Genomic DNA, 23,533 nt, shown 5'->3' with positions numbered 1-23,533 from the left:
ATTTAAAGGAAGCCTACCTGCACATCCCAATTAGGGAATCTTGCAAAAAATACCTACGCTTCAAAGCAGGCTGCATGCACTGTCAGTTATCTGCACTGCCCTTTGGCTTATCTACTGTGCCCAGGGTATTCACAAAGTGCCTAGCTCCAGTCATTGCATTTTGCAGGCAAAGAAATAATCAAATATATCCATACCTGGACGATTGTCTAATTCAGGCAGAAAGCCAGGACTTACTTTTGAATCATCTGGCATTTGTGCAAAAGGTGTTAACTTGTCTGGGGTACACCATAAATTAAAAGAAATCACATCTGGTACCCTGTCAACAAATTATATTCCTGGGAGCAAGCTTGAACACAACTTCCCAGATGGCTTTCCTCACGCCAAAGAAACAAATTCATTTGACAACTTACTTCAAACTAGTGGCCACAAAAACCCTGCTATCTGCAAGGCAAATACTGCAAGCCTTGGGGTTCATTCTACTAATTCCATATGCAAGACTGCATATGAGGAAACTACAATGGTATCTAAAAAGCCTATGGTGTCAACATTTTCAGGATCTAGAAGCAGATTCCCATCAATCCTTGCCTACGGTTAGAATTCTTTGGTGGGCAGAGGCCTGCCACCAAAACAAGGGACCAGCATTCACTCTACCCTCTGCCACCCAAACCCTAACAACATACGCATCAGACTATGCATGGGGGGCTCATCTGGCAGGGAAGTGCATTAAGGGCAAATGGAACCCAAGTCAAATGCACCTGAATATCAATAAAAAAGAAATGTTAGCTGTACAGAATGCTGTGACAGCCTTCAAGGACCACATTCTTCCAGGACAATTAATGGTAAAGATGGACAACTACACTGTTATGTGGTACATACACAAGCAGGGGGGTACCCATTCTTACCCTCTGTGCTGATTAGCCATGGCTCTGTAGAACACAGCCTTGAGCTACCAAGTGCATCTACAGGCTCAATTCCTGCCAAGAAAACTAAATACACTGGCAGACGAACTAAGCAGAAATCTCATGGACCCACATGAGTGGAAACTGGAACCAAAGATTTTTAACATGTTGATCAACAAATGGGGGATCCCAGATATAGACCTGTTTGCCTCCCCCCAGAACTACCAATTGGTCAAATTCTGCACAAGGACTCCCCCACAAACAAACTTGGAAAGTGGATGCTCTGTCCTTCAGCTGGAAAAATCTATCAGTTTATGCCTTTCCTCCTCTGCCTCTCCTCTCCAAAGTACTACTAAAGATCAAACAGTACAAACCAAGGATGATACTGATTGCACCAGACTGGCTACACCAACACTGTTGTACCCCCTCTTGCGCAGTGTCACAGCTGGCCCCATGGCACCTACCTCAGGCCCCTACCCTGCTGTCTCAGCAGGAGAGCCAGATTCTGCACCCCCAGCTTCAAACCCTGAACCTGGCAGCCTGGCTAATTACCTAATCTCTCTGTTACCATCCCTCAGTAAACAAGTGTTGGATGTCATTTTGGAGGCAAGGAGGCCTAGTACTAGAAAATCTTATGCTGAAAAATGGCAAAGATTCTGTGCCTGGAACCAAACTCAAGAGATGGCCACAGCAGTGCCCAATTTACCTCAGATTCTTCAATACTTAACTGAGATGCTTCACAAGGGCCTTTCCCTTTCCTCCATCAAAATTCACGCCTCAGCCATTTTGGCTCATTACAACACAGAACCCACCCCTCTTTTCTCACCCACTGCTCAAGTAGGTCCTCAGAGGGGCCAAAAACCTAAGACCACCCAGGAGAGCCCCAACTCCAGCCTGGGACCTTAATTTTGTATTGGAAAAACTCACTCTTCCTCCTTTTGAGCCAGCTGCAACTGCAGAGTTAAAATTCCTTTCTTGGAAACAGCTTTCCTTTTAGCAATCACTGCAGCAAGAAGGGTATCTGAATTACAGGCCCTTGTGGCAGTGGAGCCTTTCATTATCTTTCATGCGGACAGGGTGCGTCTCTGGACCAATCCCTCTTTCATGCCCAAGGTGATATCCAGTGTGGCTCTTAATCAGTCCATTCATTTGCCAACCTTCTTTTCTAATCCACAGAACAAAGGGGGACAGATACTGCACTCCTTAGATGTGCACAGACAACTTAGATTTTACTTGGACAGGACTAAACCTCAAAGGAAGTCTGAACAACTGGTGACATTTGCTGCAGGGGCAGAGGGGAAGGCTATTTCTAAGCAAACCATTTCTAAATGGATAGGCCATGGCATTCATTTCTGCTATACGCACCATGGAAAACCTATCCCACTGGGGATTAAACCCCATTCAACCAGGGCTGCATGTACTTCTACAGCCTTTCTCAGAGGTGTCCCTACCAGAGAGATCCTAGAAGCTGCTACCTGGAGTTCTGTACATACTTTCACCAAGCATTATCATTTGCAAATTTCCTTTAAATCCAGAGCTAGCTTTGCCACTGCCGTCTTGCAGGGCCTTATAGCTGGTCCTAATGCTATCTAAAGTCCTCCTCCTATCCTTAGCTTTGGGAATCTACCCAAATGTGATGACTGCAACAGTGAAACATGAAGAACATAGTACAGTTGTGTACACTTACCATAAATGTAGATGTTCGAGTGTCTTCACTGTTGCAGTCCTGGTTACCCTCCCTCCAGTCCCCTGACTTCTTTTAGCTATACCTCTATTCTCCTCTACTATACTTAAAAGCTTTTTGGTGTATTTGCTTTTTTGTTGTCGGTATAACCTTGTACATTTATATTTAATTGCTTCCCATTAAGGGGGGCACCTGACATCTGGGGCAAGAAAAATGAATGTAATGGCGTCGGCTGCATGCTTTATACCCCTGATTATCTGATGTCACGGAAGATGAGACGGCAACTGATGCAGGACCAAAGACTTTGATAATCAGACTGACTGAGGGCTACTGCAAGCAGATAACCCAAATGTGATGACTGCAACAGTGAATACACTCTAACATCTACATGTATGTTAAGTGTACACAACTGTACTTTCCTCTAGTCTTAATCTGTGTGTCAGAGCTCACCTTTCGTACTCTTCAGTGAAAGTTCTCATCTGCCATCTCTGCCTGCTTACCCTTGGACCCTCCTCTACTCTCCAGGTTGGATGTTTAACTATTTTTGAAAGGGGTCTTGCGCATTAGACCACCAAGGAAGCCTATCCCACCTCCTTGGGACCTAAATTGTATTGCGACCTAAATTATGTCCTGGAAAAACATACGCTTGCCCCCTTTGAAGCCAGCCAGCTCTGTATCCCTGCAGATGTGCACATGGAAAACAGTCCCATTGGTAGCCCTCACTTCAGCCAGAAGGGTTTCAAGTTATCGGGGCTCATGGCATACTCTCCCTATACTATCTTCCACAAAGACATGGTTTCCCTGCACACCAACCCCTCCTTCATGCCCAAAGTGGTCAATGAGCTGTCACTAAATTAGTCCATTCACTTACCCACTTTCTTTTTCTCTCATAAAAATGACAGAGAGAGTACTGTGCTCCCTTGATGTCCACAGGCAGTTAATGTTTTACTTGGACAAATCTAAGACCATTAGAAAGTCTAATCAACTCTGCGTCTTTCCATCCCAGAGCTCTAGACAACACAGTATCCAGTCAGTCTGTCTCCTGCTGGATTAGGAAAACTATCTGCGTCTCCTATTCCTGTCATGGAAAGGGCTTGCATCAGGGGGTCAGGGTACACACTACTAGAGCAGTAGCCTTTTCTGGGGGCTTCAAGGGCCTGGACACAACCTCCATCCTTGAGGTAGCCACGTGGTCCTTTGTACATTCCTTTACCAAGCATTACAAACTGGACCATATTTCCAGAGCCAGAGCAGGTTTCACAAGGGGAAATCCTGCAAGGATTTCTGGAATCTTACACCTCTGTCTCCACCCTTCCTCCTTCCTAAGCTGTGGTAGTTGCCCACAGTAAGAATACTGCAACATGAGAATAGAAGGGCATAGACTACTTGTGTAACATCTTACCATAACCATAGAAGTCCTTCTCTTCCATGTTGCAGTATTCCTTCCCTCCCACCTGTCCCCCTTCATTACCTTCAAGCTGTCTATGGGTCATCATAGGGCCACTACCTAGACGATGTCCCCCAGACCGGTGAAATGCAACTGACTGTCCAGTGTGACCATAATTTGGCATCACCTAGACTACTGTCTATCTGGGCAGTCGATTCTGAAGTTTGTGCATACAGACGTCACATTTAAGTCCCCTGGTTTATGGCCGTATGTGTGACATCCCATGCACCAGCAGCAACCAGGCTTAAGCATTTGTATAGGAGCCAATGTTCAGGTTGCCTGAGGCGGAGGATCCCACTGTAAGAGTACTGCAGCATGGAAAAAAGACATCTATGGTTATAAGATTTTACACGATTATTCTTTATCACTGCCACCAGACATTCCGCAATCAGCTACACTAAGACCCTTAACAAAGGGTGCCCAATTATATTGTGTAATAATACTAATACAAATGGTAGTAGTTGACCAAGGCAGCTAGGCCTTCTGGAGTGGCCCACACAGCGTTACCAAATAGCGCACTCAAAGGTTAAATATTTTCGAAAAGGACCAGCCACAATAGATGTTTTAAATATATTTAATAATAAATGAAATAACGTGAAAATACTGAATATATATTTACGTTAAACCAGAGAGATCAAATCACAGAAAATATTTAAATTAACATTGATGGACAGACTCTGACAAAAAAATATCTAAATTAAGCTTCACTATATCTTCCTGACTGAATCTAGGAGAATTACTATTCCCTACTTAATAAAGCAATGCCGATTATGTAGTGAATAGTCCTTATTGTCAGGCTCAAGGCAGAATACTCAATACTGAAAGATTTCTTTGCAATATCTAAAATTTCCAAGATGGCTGGCAGAATGACCTCATCTGGTCACCTGACTCTAGGTTCTCGCACTGTTCCCCTTTGAAACTTGGGACAGGATGTTAGCATAGATGTGATAAGATGCATATCTAAAGTGTTGCTAATGTTTATGGCAGTTCTTGGGCTTCTTCTCTTTTTACTGAGGTAATGAGCAAATGCTTTTTCCAGGCATGCCTTCTCCGGTCCTACTCATTTGTGAGATAAGCACTTCCATGTTCCACCAGGTGGTGCAATAAACAGTATTTTTCTTAAAGTAAGAAGTAAGCTAGCTGTTTAACCCATTATCTTCCAGTGTCCTTTCCTAAAAGATATACATGCAGTCTCACATGTATATTCTTTCTCTGTCCAACAGGACCAATTGTTGATGCAGATTTTTTAACACTATAAACTTTACAAACACATTTTGATTTTCAAATGCCGTACAGTTTTAATACATTTGTAACACAATCATCTTGTGTAAAATCGGTATGATATTCAAAGGACATATCGTTCTTTACAGAACTCCAGCTGACTATACTGGCACTGGCCCATATCATCACAAGTGACCTAAAGATGGTTGAGTAAAGGGGAAAAGTGACACTCCTAAATCTAGACACAATCCCTTTGTTAATCCCTTTGTTTATAAACTGTGGAGTATAGCAGGACATTCTTAAAACAGTGGACATATTGGTCAAAAATTAGGTCACTGTCCACACAAGTTCCCTAATCCAGAACAACTGGGTCAACTCTTGGGGAGTGTATTTTTAATGTGGTAGTTCCCTAAGGTAGATGATTTCCCAAAGGATACAGTAATGCATTTTTTGGCATTTAGATTTAGCCCATGATTGTGGCACTTTGTGTTTATTTTGGACAAAACTTTGTGTAGGATAGACAAGTCATTTGGAGCCAGAGCCCTTTGGTATTGGCTTTTACTTCAGTAAAGTAGATGCTAAACAGGAGAGGTCCCATCACAAAACCCCAGGGAACTCCACTGGTAACCGCCCTGTTTGTTGAACTTAACTTCTCTAATTTGATTTCCCGCATTCTGTGAGCCCATTTGGCAGTCCATTGGGTGATACAGGTTTGTAAGTGTTTACTAAGTTAATGACCACAGGTGTATGTTCAGTTATCGAAAACACCAGCCGTTAAACAGCCAAATATTGTATGTAAAACACTGATACAGTGCATTACCGAACATGGGTAACTTCAAAAATAAATTCATCAAATGGCCATAGTTGACCAACATTCAGGAAGTAACGCGAAGCATAAGTAAGTGAAGGAAACCTTTTAAATTTGACCTATTTGCCACTGTAGTGCGGTATCAGAGTTGGTATAGAGTTAGGGAGCATGTGGGAGGCAAAGACCACCACCTTGGTTGGTTGCATTTGCAGTGTTTGCCAACTATGGCAATTTGATGAATTTAGTTTTGAAGTTTGGTAATGTTCCATATCAGTGTTTTATGTACGATATTTAATTGTTCGAGGGCTTGTGTTTTCAATAGCTGAACATAGACGGAGTGACCCCAAGGGCCTTTTTAAGCCTAACCATGCATCATAAATCTTGGACAAGTTTTGGTACCCTTTAAGTGTAAGCAGAAGCTTGGGGGTGAAACATTTACAAGCAGGGGCCTTGGAGATGAGCTGTTTACAGGCTGCCTGCATCCAGTTTATTCCCAGTTTAACTTTTCTACTATGCCTGCCTGAGGAATTCTCAAAAGCTTTGGCCAGGTCAAGGTATGCAGTGTGTACTGTTTTGCCTTCATTGCGTCGGTGACCTTTTCAAAAAAATCCACCAGGTTGAGTAAGCATGACCTGCTTTTGACTAATCTAAACTGAAACAGGTCTAGTGTTGTGTGGTTCTCTATGTCCTGATCAATTCTGTGCTAAGTATTTCCATGGCTTTGCATAAAGACTTGTCAGACCTATGGGTGTGTAATTGCATGGTTCTGTGAAAGGTCCTCTCTTATGCAGGGGAATGACTACAGCTGCTCTCCACTTGCTTAGTAAAAACCTGTATGGAGGATGGGATTGAACAGTGTTAGGGGTGTGGCTAAATAGCTTTTCATGCTGTTTAAGACACATCCAGGAATGGTATGCATCCCCTGGGTGTGTAGAAATCTGTGATTGTAACTGGCAGAATTTTGTTGGGTGTGGTGTGTGTTTGAGTTCTGACAGATCTTGCTTGAGTGTTACTGGTCAACTAATGAAGGTGAGTCGTTTTTGGATCAGCTGATTTGGTTAAAAATGTTGAAGCGTTTCTTATAATAAAAAAGAGAGTACTTTACACAATTCTTTATAATCTGTTCATTGTTACTATGAATTTTGTCTTTAAGGTCTACTCATTTCATGTGCTGATAATTGGTTGCTGCTATTGTCTTCTCATGTACTTGCTGGATATGTACACAACGGTGTCCTCTGTTGCCGTTTTAATTCAGAAATCTTTAAGCTTGCATTGATACTGTAGTGTACCTTGTTTACTATGAGCCTTGCATTAAGGGGCATTAACTGATATTGTGGGGTACCGTATTTGTTTGAACTTCGCAGTAATGGACATTGATTACCCCTGTTAATTTTGAAGCCAATTTTTGTTATTACATTAACTTTGAGCATGACATTAACTATGCTTTTTTTGCAAGCATTATTAGGGTGCATATGCTTAAATTGTATTTTTTCCATCTACAGATGGCAAAGAAGAGAGCTTGGCTGAAAAGCGCCGTGTGCTGTCTCGAGATGTTAATAGACTGCGTGAAACATATGAGACATTGATGGCAAGGTTCCCTAATTTGAGATTTGAGTACAAGTATGTTTTTTATGTTTACTCTACATCTGGTCTACTGTAGTATTTATGCAATAGAAATAGTTGGTTTCTGTTTTTGTTAAATTGTAGATTTCAGTGTAGGAAATTGGCACTATTTGCTGAATAGGTGTCCTGTGTACATTTGTTTACTGATTAGACCCCCCACTCCTACCCCTTTAAAAAAGGCAGCCAAGAGTTGCATAATAGTATTGATGCATCATCCTTTCCTTTAAGTTGCTTAGTATCTGCCTTTCTTCTCTGTAGTGTTTGCAATCATTTAACAGGCAGAATAGCTTGATGTTGATCATAAACCTCAGCTGTAAATATTGCTCAAAATGTTTTGGAATTGGGCATAGGCAGGCATCCATTAATTCACCAAGGCTTTCAGAGCTTTGGACATCCCTGGAGTGGGGCTGGTTTTCCTTCCCATATTGAGGGTGAGAGTATGCAGTCAGTGGGAGTGAGGGGGACAGCCTGCTCCATTTTCATTTTTTTTATGCGCAGTACCTTTGTGTGGTCTATTTCATCTGGGTTGCAATCAACGCTGTGATACGTTCCCGAACTGTGATATTTTTCATATGGTATTATTGCTTGTACATTTACTTGCCATTTAATGTGTTCAAATTGATCTTATCCTTAAGGATTTTGAAGATCTTTAGGAGACCTGAGACATCCCTGAAAAGATGAGGACCAAAATTGGCTGAGGGAGATGATTTCAACTGAAAGGCTGTGTTCTTCAGTTTGTTCTCTACTTAACACATCTTGTGAATGCTGTGCTCTCAGATAAGAAAAGAATACATTGTAGTGCCTATAACCTGTAGGCTTTTCTGGAACATAAAAACATTTATTGCTGTAAGCTGAGACATCTGTCCCTTCTTCCAGTGGTACAGATAGACATAAAGAAAACAACAAATGCCCTGTAGATAAACATAAGAAGCTAGTTCTGATTCATTCTGCATGTGGAATGCAAGAGGCCTTAATGACACTGCACTAGCTCTGGTGAGGTACTGTTTTCTGTTCCCTGCCCCTGAGTTTGTCTGATATTTCCCTGACTGTCCCTCCCCTTTCAGAAGCAGAAATTGAGATGTCAGTGTTGCAGCCAAACAGGCTTTAAATCTGGATGTTCAAGCCCAGGCATCCACTGTGGGATGGGACGGCTGAAGATTAACCAGCATGAAATCCCTTTCTACCTTTTGAGTCTTACTCAAGATGCTCTGTACGCAGAGTAAATGTACAATTCTTGCAATTTATTTTAAAAAAGTATCCAAGTTTGCCAGTCATTGTACCTTCTATCCTGTGAAACAAACAAGAGCTTACCCCTCCAGTACTCAATCTTGCATCCAGAATTTGTTTATTTATATAGAAGTATGTAGCAATAGAGCATAGGATGCAGTTTGGCCCCCAACTATGACTGCCTTCAACCTCTGCAATGGCACTTTCTTACAAGTGAAAGAGACTATCTGTAGACTAGTCAGATGCCATGGAGTACTTCATCTATTCCATGCAGGTCTAGTCTTCTCTGGATTATAGCATATATTGCAGTGCTCCTACAACAATGATTCACAGAGGCAGTTTGTCTGCAAAAAGCAAGGAAAATGCCTCTATTCCGGATTCTTCCTTGTACTAAGGAAAGAAGGCACCTGGAGACCCGTTGTAGACCTGCCAAGACTAAACAGTGTATGCCAATGTGCAGACAGACAGGCTTTAAATATTTGCTCTACATACGAAGTTTCTTGAGTAAGACTCAAAAGAAAAGGTAGGAAGGCATTTCATGCCTGGAAACTAAGACATAAGACTAACACAGTAGTTTCTAAACAACAGTATCAAGAACATAGAAATAAAGCAAAAATAAATAAAATAAAGGATAAAATACATTTCTCATAGCATTCAAAACACATACCAAAAAAAAAACCTCAAACTCTGGTCTGCTATAAACTCAATCCTTCACCCAGGAAAATCTACTACACCAACCCAAACATCCACAACAATCCTGATAGCATAGCTACCATTTTTAACAAACATTTTACTGAATCTACAATTGCCCTTTCCAAGCAGCAAACCCTTATTGCTGATACCAAACCAGCCAAGTCTACAACTAGCAATGCCTTGTTCTCTTTCTTCCCAGTTCCTAAAGCCACTATTAAAAAAAAACTACTCCAGAAATTAAAACCTACTATACTTGCTGTAGATAACTTACCCAGTGAATATGTCAGAGTTGCAGCTGAATCTATAGCCTTCCCAGTATTAATCCTTACAAACAGATCCAGTCTTGAAAACAAGGTTCCTCAACTGTGGAAAATCTCCCATGTATTCCCACTTCATAAAGGGGACTTCCACAGAACTAACAATCTTCCAGTTGCTAGTCTTTCACTTCTTTCTAAGCTACTCGACAGGTGTATTCATCTCCAGATCATGAAATTCTTACTAACAAATAACCTTCTCTCAAACGCTCAGCATGGGTTTCGCCAATCACATAGTACCACTACTATTCTCTTATCCTTTACTAATACTGTAAATCATCACAGGAATAACAGCAACTTTTTATTTGCCATCCTTCTAAACCTATCAAAAGCTTTTGATATGGTCTCCCATTCCAAACTAAGAGATGTACTAACTGAACTATCCTTCTCACCATCTGCCACAGCTTGGTTTAATAACTATTTATCTGGCCATCAACAATCTGTTCTATGGCAAGCTGACCTATCTCCACTCCTTCCTTTATCCATTGGCGTCCACGAAGGATCTATCTTAGGCCTCCCTGTTTACTAATAATCTACATACAGCTACTCCACATGGTTCTATAATACACTATGCAGATGATTCAACACTTATCTGTGCTGCCACTTCTCTATCAGCTCTTCATTCTCAAACACAGGAATCTTTCACTTCTGTTGAATCATGGTTAGCCAATGCCCATCTAATTCTGAACCCTATCAAAACTAAATTATTACTCTTCCAACCTAACAAGACATCTATTTCATTCCCATCATTTAACATAATAGCCAAAGACAATACTGTCATCTCCCCAATAACCCATACAAAGCTTCTTCGCGTGGAAATAGACATTAACCTAAAATTTGACTTGCATATCTCCCTAGCAATAAAAACAATCCATAAGAAATTAGGAAGTCTATGTAGGCTCAAAAGATTCCTGACCAAAATGACCAAAATTACATTAGCACAAACACATCTGCTCTCTACTCTACTATATGCCTCTCCAATTTTAACTAATCTTAAGAAAACTGACCTAAGCTAGAAGCATGTTATAATAAAATGCTACGTTTGCATCTGACTGCCCCTGCAGAACACACCATTGTACAGCTTTACGGATACTAGACTGTCATGAACTCCCAACAATTTTTTTTTACAGCCAACTCTCTCTAATTCACAAAGTTGCAACACAACCAACCAGAATCCCTACGCTACAAAATCTCATCCTTCCTTACAGTTCCAGCAGACCACTTTGCTCTAACAATACAAACTTGTTCACCATCTCCAAGGCCAACAACACTGCAGGAGAATCTTTATTTTCAAGCTATATATCTTGTATATAGAACTCCCTAACTCCATTCTCTCAATCTCGTCCACTAACTACTTTAAGCCATCACTTAAAGCTTATCTAAAACAAAAAGTGGTTGTGTTCCTGTACTAATTCCTTGTGAATGCTGTGATACATCACAGTATACCCCAACCATATCCAACTTCTTCCCCTGTGTTTAATCTTTGATTCTTACTGGCCTGTCTTAACCTTATATCTTGACATAAGGCATACTTTACACATAGTACTAGCCAAGTTCAAAGCCTAGGTTTTGTTGTCTTGGTGTAACAAATTAGTATTTTATTATGTGTACTACATTTTGTTTACTTTATACTTTGTTGTAATTCCTGCATTAAAATTTACCGTTACTCGTGTAGCTTTTCTCTCTGGGTCTCCACTGAAAAACGACCTGTGTCCAGTTGGACTTTCCTGGTAAACAAATGTTAAGTAAAAGAAATAAATAAAAAGCATCTTCCTAAAAGTGCCAGAATGCAAGATGGTGACCTTGCATACCCTGTTACCTCTCCTGCATACAAGTGCTCTGATGGTCTCCCTGGATTTAAAAGATGCCTACTCTAATATCCGCATTCCCAGGGACAAATGTACTTCAGAATTTTTTTTTTTTGTAGGGCTGGTATTGTCAAGTTATTTCATTATAGTTAAGTCAATGTTCTGTGCCAAGGATCTATACAAAATACCTGGGACCGGTAATTTCCCTTTTGCAGGATCAATGGAGTGCTTATTTTCCCAGATATGGACAGCTGCCTCATTCAAGCAGCATTTCAGAAGGAAGTAAATGGGGTCTTGACATTTACCATGTATTTTCTTGGATTCTCTATGAACCTTATGAAATCCAGCCTGGTTTGCTTCAAGTGCTTTGTCTTCCTGGAGTCTGTGATGGGCTTTCTGTAGGCTGGTGTTTTGGTCATATTTCCTGCAGTTAGCAGTCGAAAAGTAGGTCACTGTAGGAGAGTATCTCAAGGCTGTAGTACACTTGGCATATACCAGCCTCCATGATTCCACAGGCCAACTTCCATATGAGAAATTTACAAGTGTACTTGAGATCCCAATAGGTTTTGCACTCCCGTCCATTAAAAATAACAATTCCAATCCTTGCCTGCATTTCCAGAGGGTTTCACTTGTGGGCCCTACAGAGAAGCTTAATCTGGGGTTCCCTTTTCTCAGGAGAAGCCCACCCAACAGTCATAGCCAGTTCTTCAAATGTACCATGGGGAGCATTCACACAAAAGCCGAAAGTACAAAGGGAATGGGATGCCTTTCAAAGGAAAAGGCATAATAGTATTTGAGGAAGTGTTAGCCGTAGTGCACAGACATAGAGCCTTCAGGGCAGTTTGGATTGAGAGCACCATGCGAGATTGCAATAATCAGTACCACCTTGATGTCATAAATCAAGCAAGGTGGTACAAGATCCTGAACCCTTTACAGGTTAGCAATGACTACCCGTGGACTTGGCTGTACAGGCAGTGATGTAGAGCAGAATATAGTGGTGGATCAACTAAGCTGAGCTAAGGCAAACCCACATGAGTTGATGTCACAACGATGTCTGTCTTCATCTAGTTCACAGGTGAGATGTTCCCAAGACAGACTTTTATATCACAAGACAATCAACAGCTAAACAAGTGCTGCTCAACAGCCCTTGGAAAAGGGGACAGGGCAATAAACACCTTCTTCTGAGATTGAACAGGTCTGAATCTGTGTTTTCTTCTAATCTACCCTTCTTATTCTATTTTTTTCACTTCTGGACCCCAGAAACATATTCAGTGCTGCAAATCAAATTCCACTCCCCACCTATACGTAATATTCCCTGCTGAAAGTTGATTTCTCCCAGAATTTTCTTAAGCTCCATTATAGCAGTTTTAGGTGGAATATAAATACATGCCGGTGTATTCCTTCTCCCTTGCCAGTAGCCCCCTTAGTACTACAGCTCTGTATCCCCTTCTATCACTATTGGGGCTTTTCTTGCATTTAACATAAGTGCTCCTCTTTTCCTTTGTCCCAGGTATTCTGCTGAATAACCGTCCTGAAAACCTTTATCAAATTTAGATGTTGACTTTTTTCAAAAGTGTCTCCTGTAGCATAGCAATGTGTACTCAACATTTTTGATATATATATATATATATATATATATATATATATATATATATATATATATATATATATATATATATATATATAGTAAATTATATGTTTGAAGACCATTAATATTTAAAGATAATATGGAACGTGTCATTATGTTAACAAGTTATTATTCCCACCTTTTGTGTGCAACAGCTTTTTTGGTAAGTAACTAATTTCAGCTTTTATGTCACATAATACTCTGTTTGGCAGGTTGATCTTTTATACAGTTGTTTCTTGTCCTATCCCTTTGAGCCTATGTCACATCTTAGAAAACTTTGTTTTATTGAACGCCTTCAAACAAAAAACAAATACCCTCCCAATACACCCCTAAAACCTATAAACGTAATACTAACACACGCAACTATGTACATCTTCAAGTATTGAAGTTTTACCCTCCTAATAGGAACAACTGTCCAAAACCAACAGCCACACTGACAGAGTTGGGTTAACCTAAAAGGAAGGTTATCCATGCGAAGTGCTGTCTGGTTTTGTCTTATCTTTATTGCTCTCTCAGATTGGGAAAACACTTGAATGCTTTCAAAAAGCATTATCTTGTAGCCATTGCAAGAAAAGTGTTCTGTTTTTATTGCTGTCTATCAGATTGTCTCCATGGAGTCATGAAAATCAGATAGAGTTGCGTTTAAACGCATTTACAGTATTTATTTGCTACTGCCGTGCTGCGGTAGCGTTGTCCTGTTCGATTCTCAGCTAGAGCGTCTTCTGTGTAGAGACATGCGTGAATGGGCATACCTTCGTTGAAGGTTGTGCGTCAGGGCTGGTAACTCGGCATGTAAAAATCTGCTGGCAGTCATTAGCGGACCGGAGTTCCGCTGTGGCGACCCCTAACCAGGAAAAGCCGAAGGTCACAACAACAGTATTTATTTGCTAGAAGAAACCTTTATGTTCGGTGTTCTTTATTTGCATTGTCTTAATTTAACTAGATCAAGCCTTAATCCAGTGAGAAAAAGCTCTTCTATTTTTTTGTATCATGCTATTTTCACCAGACTTCTTTTTTTTTACATTGCAGTGCCTAACTTTCTTAAAACTGAACAAGGAGAAAGAGAAAAGGGAAAAAAATAAGGGTACCTGTTTACTTTGTGTCCCAATTGCACTTGAAAATAACTGAGAAAACTTTACTTTATAGCATGTAGATTATATCATGCATTAAAAAATACTACTGTTAAGAACAAGTTTTACTTACAGTTGACTTTCTCCCTCCTTTTCTTCTGTGTTCTTCCAAACATTGACATGAAGTAGGGCATATGCTTTAAAGCCCCCTACAAGTTTAATAAAGTCAAAAATGTCCAATATTTCCAGGTTTTCTTGTTCTGTCGTATTTCACAAATACAAATAATGCTTTGTAATCCAATATTTTGTCAGTTTCCTAGTTGCTTGTTATATTCCTGTTTATCTCAGTCTTCCATATCCAGTTTCTGCATAATTTTCAATGTACTGTTCTAGTCAACTCTTATGCTTTTTGCAGAGTCTTAAGCATTTTCCATTGAAGCATTGTAAGAGATTTCACTGGCACAATCTCTCTCTTGTCTTTATTACCAGAAAAACAAGAAGCGGAATCTTCTGTTTCATAGCTCACTTTTTGTTGGGCAAAGTTTTGAATTTCCTCCTTAGCAAGTTCTGCATCAAAACATGATTTTGTTCCTCCAGGAAAGAATATTCTGAAGATAGCTGGGTACAGCAGTTTAAATCTCACTCCTGCTTCTCAACATTTCCCTGATTAGTGGAATAAATGTGCTCCTCTTCTTGGTATATAGTGAATAACAATTTTCCACAAACACTCTACTGTCTCTGACTTTTAGTACTTTGTCTTGCTGTCAAGAGTTTTGTCAGAATCAGCTCCTTTTGCTGGTAGGATTGCATCTTTGCTGTTAAGAGTCTAGGTTACTTTCTCATGGCCAGGTTTGGAACATAAATGCAATGTGCCCTTTGAATTAATCCCTGCTCTGGAATACCAGTCCATTTCCTTATTTTGCTTTCATAAAATTAATAGTCTGTTCCTTCCAGGTTTCTGGTAAAACAGAAAATCTCAGGTTTTCCCTATGCACTCTGTCCTCTAATTCTTTTATTTTTGAAACCTGTCTTTTGAGCAGTTTCAATATTCAGACAGCCTTTTCTTCATTTCACTGTCTTATTTTTGCAGTTTTATCACTTCGTTTGAGTATCTGTTTAAAGCTTCTATTTTTCTCCATCCTTTTATTTGAGTTGATATGCTCCATGAGTGTTTCTTATATTTTAATCAGCTCTGAGTACATTTGACTTATTTTTCCCTGTAGGTTACTGAAAATAATGTCTCACACCAAAGCTGGCACTTGCACTGCTTTTTGCTGAAGAGCAGCAGAATTTTTCCCAGTCAGTGTTTTTTTTTTATCACCTTTTGCGATTGTCTTTCAGGTTCTTTGAATTTCTTTTTTGCTGGCATCCAGGCAGTGCACTTATTGAAATAGTTATTGAAATTTACCCAAAAATACAAGTTTAATGGCTTCCTCTTCTGAGTTTTATTTTTTCACACTGGGAGAGCTGAAATTAAGCTGTTACTCTGAGCAGCCATCTTGGAAGTGAGGCAGATCTTTGATCTTGATGATACCTTTTGACCCAGGCATCGCTGGTTCACCCTGCCCATAGACACGTTCAGAAGGAACCCTCAAGTTCTGCCAGTAATGATGAAACTGACTCAGTCCAGGGGACTCCTGATATATCCCACCCTTGGTAACACTTTTGATGACCACGTAGATGTTTCCAGCCTGCTGGCCTTCTAGCAACAGTACTCTAGGGGCATACTTTATTTAAGCAGCCAAAGATGCAAAACCACCAGGAAAACCCATATAACTTAGGGGAATATGTTTTCCTACTGATGCCAGGGCAAAGGATAGAACCAAAGATAGTTGATGTCCTTCCATTCACTGGTTGCAGTACTCTTCACCTGTAGGATTCTCTGCCACATGTAGCCGGTATTTGCCTAGTATACCAAAGCCTACTGTTGCTTTATATTACGCCAAACACTTATGCTCATTGTGTAGCATAGGGCATACAGGTGAAATCCAGACGTACCACTTTGCCATCAGTCCGAATGCATCTTTTGGTTGCTGGCTTGAATGCATATGCCTGGTTTGCTGATACTGTGCAGTTGCAGATAAGTACCCCATTGGGGCTTTGTTTTTTCTTGTTGCTTCTAGGCGTTAATGTCATCCAGGAAGGTGTGGGACCAGATACCTTATAAAAACCACCATGATAAGTGCTTATTTTGCCTATGAGCCTCTCATGACCATACAACCTGTTCTATTTGTCAGGCGTTAGTACCAAAGACCCTGTGTAGTAGACTTTCTTCCCCGGCCTTGCATCTAGAGAATCGGTGTTTAAGCTTCTCACCAAGGAAACAGTGGAGGGAACTTGCCACCCCAATGGTTAGCCATTAGGAAAGAAGGTGAAAAAGCTAAGACTGGGTGGTTCTGTCATCCAGCCTCTGCTGGGTGTTTCTCTTGATCTGTGAGAACCTGGAGGCTCACCTGGCTGTGTTGTCAGACTCCTCTGCCCTGACCGGGTTGGAGGTCGGTGAGGGTCCAGCTTGGCAGCACGTCCAAAAGGCTTTACAGGCATCTATTTCAGATATTTATGGAAAATTGATCATTTCCAAGGGCCTAAGGATTTTCACAGATCCTAGCTAGTTAGGGAAGAGGTACCTACTATGGTTATTGAATACCATCATGGGTCTGAGCCTTCTAAGTTTTATAGGGCAGACATTCCTTTAAAAAAGAAACAAAAAACTAAACCTATTTCTTATGCTGTTAAGGATCCAAAGAGACAGTGGCAAGCCTTTTCCTCAGGGGGGTTATTTAATGCTTTGATGGCATTAAAATCTCATTGGGGGGGGGGGTTCTGTTCTTGCTCCTCTACATCTCTTAAAAGGCCTAGAGAACAGGAATCATCTGAAAAAGGAGTCCCTATCTTATTCTACCCAGATTATGTCTCCTTTAGACTGTGTGTCAGAGAAATAGATATCTACCAAGAAATTTCCTTTGGGCACACAAATCCCTAGGATGAAGGAGTTTTTTTTTTTTTAATGGGATTGTGCTCAGGTTTCTGACATCCATAAGAGGTACTTTGAGTTGCTGCAGAAGGACTCTTGGAAAACTTCTGCTATTCTAATGCCTCTAAAGTTCCTGATTCTCTGCCCCCTGCTCCTAAGAAGCCAGATAGGTTTTATATGGTGCCTGAGGATTGTAACTTTTTGTACAAATGTCCTGCTGCTTGACCCTTCAGTGGTGTCTGTAACCTCTGACAAGCCCTCTGTTACTTCCTTCACCCAAGTTACTGCCTTCTGATAAAGGCAGTAGAACCATGGAAAGGGTAGAAAAGGTTTACATGTTGGCTACTCTGGCCTTTTGGGGCTATTAGTTATCAGACCCATATGTCCAGGTATGTTGTGGCTCTTCTTTCTCAGGCTTGTCAGCCTATATCTGATCCCCCTGACTCTGAGGGTAAATCTTCTGCTCTTTCCTTGCTTGAGTCTTCCTGTCAAGTAGTTTGTCATTTTGGCAAGTGTAATTGTGATGCAGTAGACGCCTCTTCTAGGGCTGCCGCTTTTGGTTCTGTTATGAGGAGGTATTCTTGGCTTGGGCTTCAGCCTTTACCAGATGATGTCAAGGTTAAGTTGATGTATGCTCCTCTTGATAGTAAACATTTGTTTAGGGAGGCAGATGCTGGTTTAAGCAACTTCAGGATAAGGGGAAGACCTTACAGGAACTCGAACATATGTTTGTTTCTCCTGTGGCTAAATTTCAGAGAAACTACCCCAATAAGCTAGCCTTTGTTCATAGGTAATCTCGTACTCCTAAGGCAAAAATAGTGGCAAGTGGGCTGCTCCTGCTAAGGCTACTCAGACTTCATGGACTTGGATATACCAGGTGCTGTATGACTATTCGTCCCTTCCCAGCCACATTCCTGTTTCTCTTCACATTTCTCTTTCTGTTTGGCTTCAGATTATTCAGCATTCATAGGTTCTGTTCATGATTTGCCAGGGGTACTTCATGGTATGGAAGTCCTGTCCCCCGTTAATGGGCATTCCTCATTGGGAACAACTTTTCTCCCAGAGGTTCTTAAAGATCTTTTGACTCTGGGTACTGTTCAAGAGGTACCTTTGTCCCAAAGGGGGGGAAGGGGTTTTACCCAATAATGTTTCTAGTGCCCAGTGAAGAGGGTATGTGGAGACGAATTTTAGACCTCTCTCATCTAAATACTTTTTTGAAGTTTACACTGAAGCCCTGTACAATCACTTGCATAAGTGTATAAACGTTGCCGTATCAGAAAGAATCCAAGCCAGAGCCACAAGTAAAAACTGCCATGGTGGACATCCAGCATCAACAAACTTTACAATAAATGCAAAAAGTTGCTTACCAAGAAAACAAAGGCCAGGCCCCACCACCGGAAAAGCACCCTCCTCAGCCTTGACAGGCAACTAAGACAACTGAGAGCTTCCATGGGCTTCTTTGTGTACAACCAAGGATAATAAGGCCTTTTACAGCTACAGATGTAACTTAAAGGGTAGGACCCAAGCAAGTGCAGAAACTAGTGGTCAACGGTATCTCATCACTGACACCACAAAGATGGCAAACCTACTAGCAGATAGGTTTAGTGAGAATTTCACTCCCTTATCCCCCCAACTTAAAAACAACCCCCCCCCCCCCGGTACCTGAAGAGAAGGTCCTCGGAGCCTTGTCCAAGCCAAAAACCACATTGCTTATGGGACTGGATGACATCTCAGGCTGTCTTCTAAACAGGCTAAAACACGAACTAGCATCACCACTAAGTACCCTTTTCAATCCTAGCCTAGCCACAGGCTTTGCTCCTGTGGAATGGAGAACAACAATAGTTATTCCCCTCCACAGAGGTGGTCTAGCAATAGACCTGGGGCATTACAGACCCATAAACCTGACCAGCCTCCTCTATTAGGTCGTGCAAAAAAAAAAAAAAAAAAAATGAACTAGCACAAGTAGGCACAACACAAATGGAGCTAAAAAGTGCTTTCATGATATTCCCATCGCTTCATCGGACTTGTGTTGTGCCTAGCTGTGCAGGTTCGTTTTTTTATTTTTTGTACGTATAGTTCGCTTATTAGAACCACACTTTTATCCTGGTCTTGACTGCTACAGTAGTTTTTCCCTCTGTAAGGTCATTGAATGCATCATTATGGACCTCATAAATAAAAACATAGGTGACCTCCAAACCCTGGATCCTACCCAATTTGGCTTCGGGAAGAGCTGATCCTACCTGTTAAATCTGGTGGATTTCTTTGAAAATGTGACCAAAGCCACTGACGAGGGCAGATCTGTGCACACAGCATACCTCGACCTGGCAAAGGCTTTCAGCATAATCCCACATTCAGCCATTACTGATAAACTTAGCAAACTGAATGTAAACCCTTTTGTTTGTAAGATGGGTTGCCAACTGGCTCAGAAACTGGACAAACACTATCAAACTGGGTGACTCCATATTACCCAGCACACTTGTTACCAGTGGGGTGACACAGGGGTCAGTGTTAGACCTTCTACTGTTAGGTATACGCTTCTCAGAAGTTCAAGTCAAAACCAAGGGGTTGTAGCTGACCAAGTTTGCAGACGACTGCAAACTAGGTGCAGTCATTGAATGCCCAAATGTTAGTGTATTCCAGGAGGGTCCCATGCAGAACAGCTAGTGTATTCGTCACTGTCTCAAACTGAATGCAAAGAAATTAATCAGCATTCCCTTTGACACAAACAATGGCATCGCCTAGAGAACAAAAGAAGTTATAACCCCCAATACTCTGCACTTATCCAGCCCATAATAGAGCAAAATGCACCATTTGGCATGTACCGTACTAAGCACCTGCAGCAATTAGAGAGACCTCTGAGGTTTCTAACAAGGAAGATCAAGGGGCACCAGCATGTTCATAGGTGTATAGTAGGCTAATGGCCCTGGGGCCTTTACAAGCCTAACCATAGGATTACTCTGGCATAGTGCCACCCGACCTTAGTTCCCTGTGCCTCTGTCGAGTAGAGCCACTGGTGTTACCCCGGGGTGAATTTTCCGTTTCCCATCCACTCATAAAGATTCCTCTTGAAGAGGGTCAGCGGGGTGCTCTGCTTGACATGTATGGTAAGTCTGTTCCATAGCATGGGCAGTCTCTTGGTTATGAACCTGTCCCTCCAGCATGTTGTGTTAATTGTGGTAATGATGTTGAGGTCTCTGGAGTGTGTGGTGCGGAGGGATTGGGATTTCTTTAGATGTAGCATTTCTAACAGAGCTGGGTCAAACATGGTTTTGTAAGTCAAGCAGAGATGGCCTCTAAGTAGGCAATATGAGACAGAGAATAGTTGGTTTTTTGAGTCTGTCCATATAAGTTCTTTGTGAGGTACTTTTGCAGCCTCTCCAGTTGTTGCAGGTGTCTAGTGAGGTACATGACAAATGGGACATTGTACTCGATGATTGGCCTAATGAAGGAAGAGTAGAGGGAGACAATGACCTCTTTCTTCCTGGATGCAAAACACTTAGTAATGAGATGTGCCACATAGAAGGACTTTCTGACCACAGTGGCAATGTGGTGATCTGAAGAGAGGTTGCTGTCAACCTGTGTTCCCAGATCTCTTATAACGCCTTCTGTGTTCAGTGGACTACCATCAATGTGGTAATTCATGGGAACTGGGTTTTCCCAAAGGGGATGACTGCACATTTTTTGTCATTGAGCTTAAGGCCATGGTTCTGGCACCAGTTGTTGGTCACAGTGAGGTCACTCTGTAGGATGTCAGCATCACTTGAGGAGTTAATAATAGCTCCCAATTTGCAATAGTCTGCGAACTTTGTCAGCCAGAGTCCCTTCGTGTTGGCCTGGACTTCAGAAAAGTAGATAAACAGGAGCGGACCTAGGACCGAACCCTGTAGGACTCCACTCATGACTAAATCGGTAGTCTGACTTGGAGTCAGCTACTTTCACATTGTGGGTTCTATCTGCGAGCCAGTTTGCAACCCAACCAGTGATATAGGGGTTGATGCCAGGCTTACTGAGTTTTTCTAGGATTCCTGAGTGGGCAATGGTATCCGAAACCTTGGGCAGGTCAAGGTAGGCTGTATGGAACCACCTTGCCTTCATCCACAACTCTGCTGACTGACTCAAAGAAGTCGGCCAAGTTGAGCAGGCATGATCTACCCTTCACAAAACCAAACTGTGTGGGATCCAGAGTTTGGAAATTCCCTATATCTTTGTTTATTAGGTCCATGATGATGCGTTCCATAGCTTTGCATATCCGACTCGTCAGGCTAATGGGGTGATAGTTCCCAGGGTCTGTAGTCGCTCTGCCTTTGTGGAGAGGGATGACTGTAGCAGTGCGCCATTTGGCAGGGACAAAGCCTGAGGTGAGGCTGTGATTGAACAGGGCATACAGGTGAGGTGCCAGTTCACTCTGTAGTTCATGTAGAACACAACCAGGGATATTGTCAGGTCCCATAGAAGCTGTATTTCTGGCCTTGGACAGTGCTGTTTTAACCTGTGCAGCAGTAATAACTGGTGCCTGTAAATCTACTGATATTGTGATTGGTCCTTTGGGGGGGGGGGGGTAAAGTTGGCACTGAACCTGTTGGCTAGTATACTGGCAATATCTATTGGCTCGGTGTAGGAGGTACCATTGTGCAGTAGCTCAGAGCAAATCTGGGTATTGCCATGGAGATTCTTTAAATATAGAAGGCCTTGTCATTGTCTTTACTATCTGCTGCAATTCTGTTTTCATACCTAGCTTTAGAGGATTTGATGAGGGATCTCAACTGTTTGTTGAGGTAGATAAGGGAGTTTTTCCAGTCTTGAGAATTCACCTTATTCCGCATCAGTTTCCTCCTCATGTTGTAGAGTTTATGGCAGGGGACCACCAGATTTGCTTCCTTTTTTTGAAGGAGAGTGCCTTGGTTCTATTGGGTATGGCGAGATCCATGCATTTGTGTACGTGTTTGTACATTGCATTGGTGTATGATTCCGCAGTTACGCAACTATTCTCCATTTGAATGGGTGCCGTGAAGTTAGCCACCTCTGTTTTTAGGATCCAAAAGTTAGCTTTGGAGAAGTTTTTCATGGTGGTTACCTTTGCTTTGGGGGGGGGGGCTGTAGATTTGCAAGGTGATTAGTTTATGGTTGGATGTAACCAGGGAGGCGCTGACCATTGGTGTAGAGCAACGGTCAACTATGTTAGTAATGACCAGGTCAAGGATGTTGCTACCTCTAGTGGGGGTAAGAACGAGCTGTTCCAGGACATTGGAATTAATGAACTCTAGGAAACGTTGGGCAAGTGTATTGGTACATAAGTAGGTTACCCAGTTAATTGATGGGTAGTTGAAGTCACCTAGTTAAGAGAGTGTTAGGCTGGACCCTAATATTCTCCAGGGTGCTTAGGAATGTGGAGTGCGAGTCTTGGGATATGGTTGGGGACCTGTAGCAGGCTACGACCTGAATCGCGGTCTTACCCAATGTTAGCTGCACCAGAAAGTATCTCTGATGCGTTATGTTGGGCTACCAGTCTGGAAGAGTGCACATCCTTTATGAATATGGAAAAACCACTGCCTTTGGAGCTTCGGTCTAAGTTCTGGGGCCGAAAGGTGTGGAATGAGTTATAGCCCTGGTAGTGCAGGGGTGCTTTCTGCTCCCTTGAACCATGTCTCTGTTAGAGCACAAATGTCGATGTTCTCCATTTTAAGGAGTGCCTCGAGCAAGTGCATTTTGAGATTTAGACTTCTAGTGATGAACAATATAACTCTCAGATTGCATTTGTTTGTAGCTGTTACGGTGGTAATTTGGTCTTTGGAACACCACCTATAAAAGGCACTATAGGGGTGGCAAGAGCCTTGGCTAGTATCTGGAAGCCCACGGGTGACAGATGCAGGCCATCTCTGGTAAAGCATCGAGGTCTGTCAATCATATCATCACAGGCAGACCGATACTGGATCCCCTTAGAATGACACCAGAAATTTAGCCAATTGTTGAAGTCAGTCATTTGCTACTTGTACTGTGGTATCATTCTGGGTGATGGTAGGATGCTGCTCAGGGCTAGGGTCATACCCGCCTGGGCTACATAATCCGAGAGCTCCTCCATGTCTCTCTTCATGTAGTCCAGGGTTGTCTGTCTCTGGTCATTCACACCCACAAGTACAA

At 41.9% G+C, this 23,533-nt stretch overlaps 1 protein-coding gene across 1 annotated transcript in view; it reads left to right on the top strand.

Moving 5' to 3' along the window:
• The window catches only part of SMC2 (structural maintenance of chromosomes 2), a 1,579,182-nt gene that overhangs the window by 666,532 nt on the left and 889,117 nt on the right, over positions 1-23,533 (top strand). The window contains exon 14 of the mRNA XM_044060351.1: positions 7,562-7,679. Within this exon, the coding sequence (XP_043916286.1) occupies positions 7,562-7,679 (118 nt within the window). The remainder of the gene's footprint in view (positions 1-7,561; positions 7,680-23,533) is intronic.

This window comes from Protopterus annectens, chromosome 2.part0, assembly GCF_019279795.1.
Source record: "Protopterus annectens isolate FY-2018-M chromosome 2.part0, PAN1.0, whole genome shotgun sequence".
Taxonomy (NCBI): Eukaryota; Metazoa; Chordata; order Ceratodontiformes; family Protopteridae; genus Protopterus; species Protopterus annectens.
The sequence above is the reverse complement of the archived record's forward strand: the minus strand, read 5'-3'. Positions and strand labels throughout refer to the sequence as shown.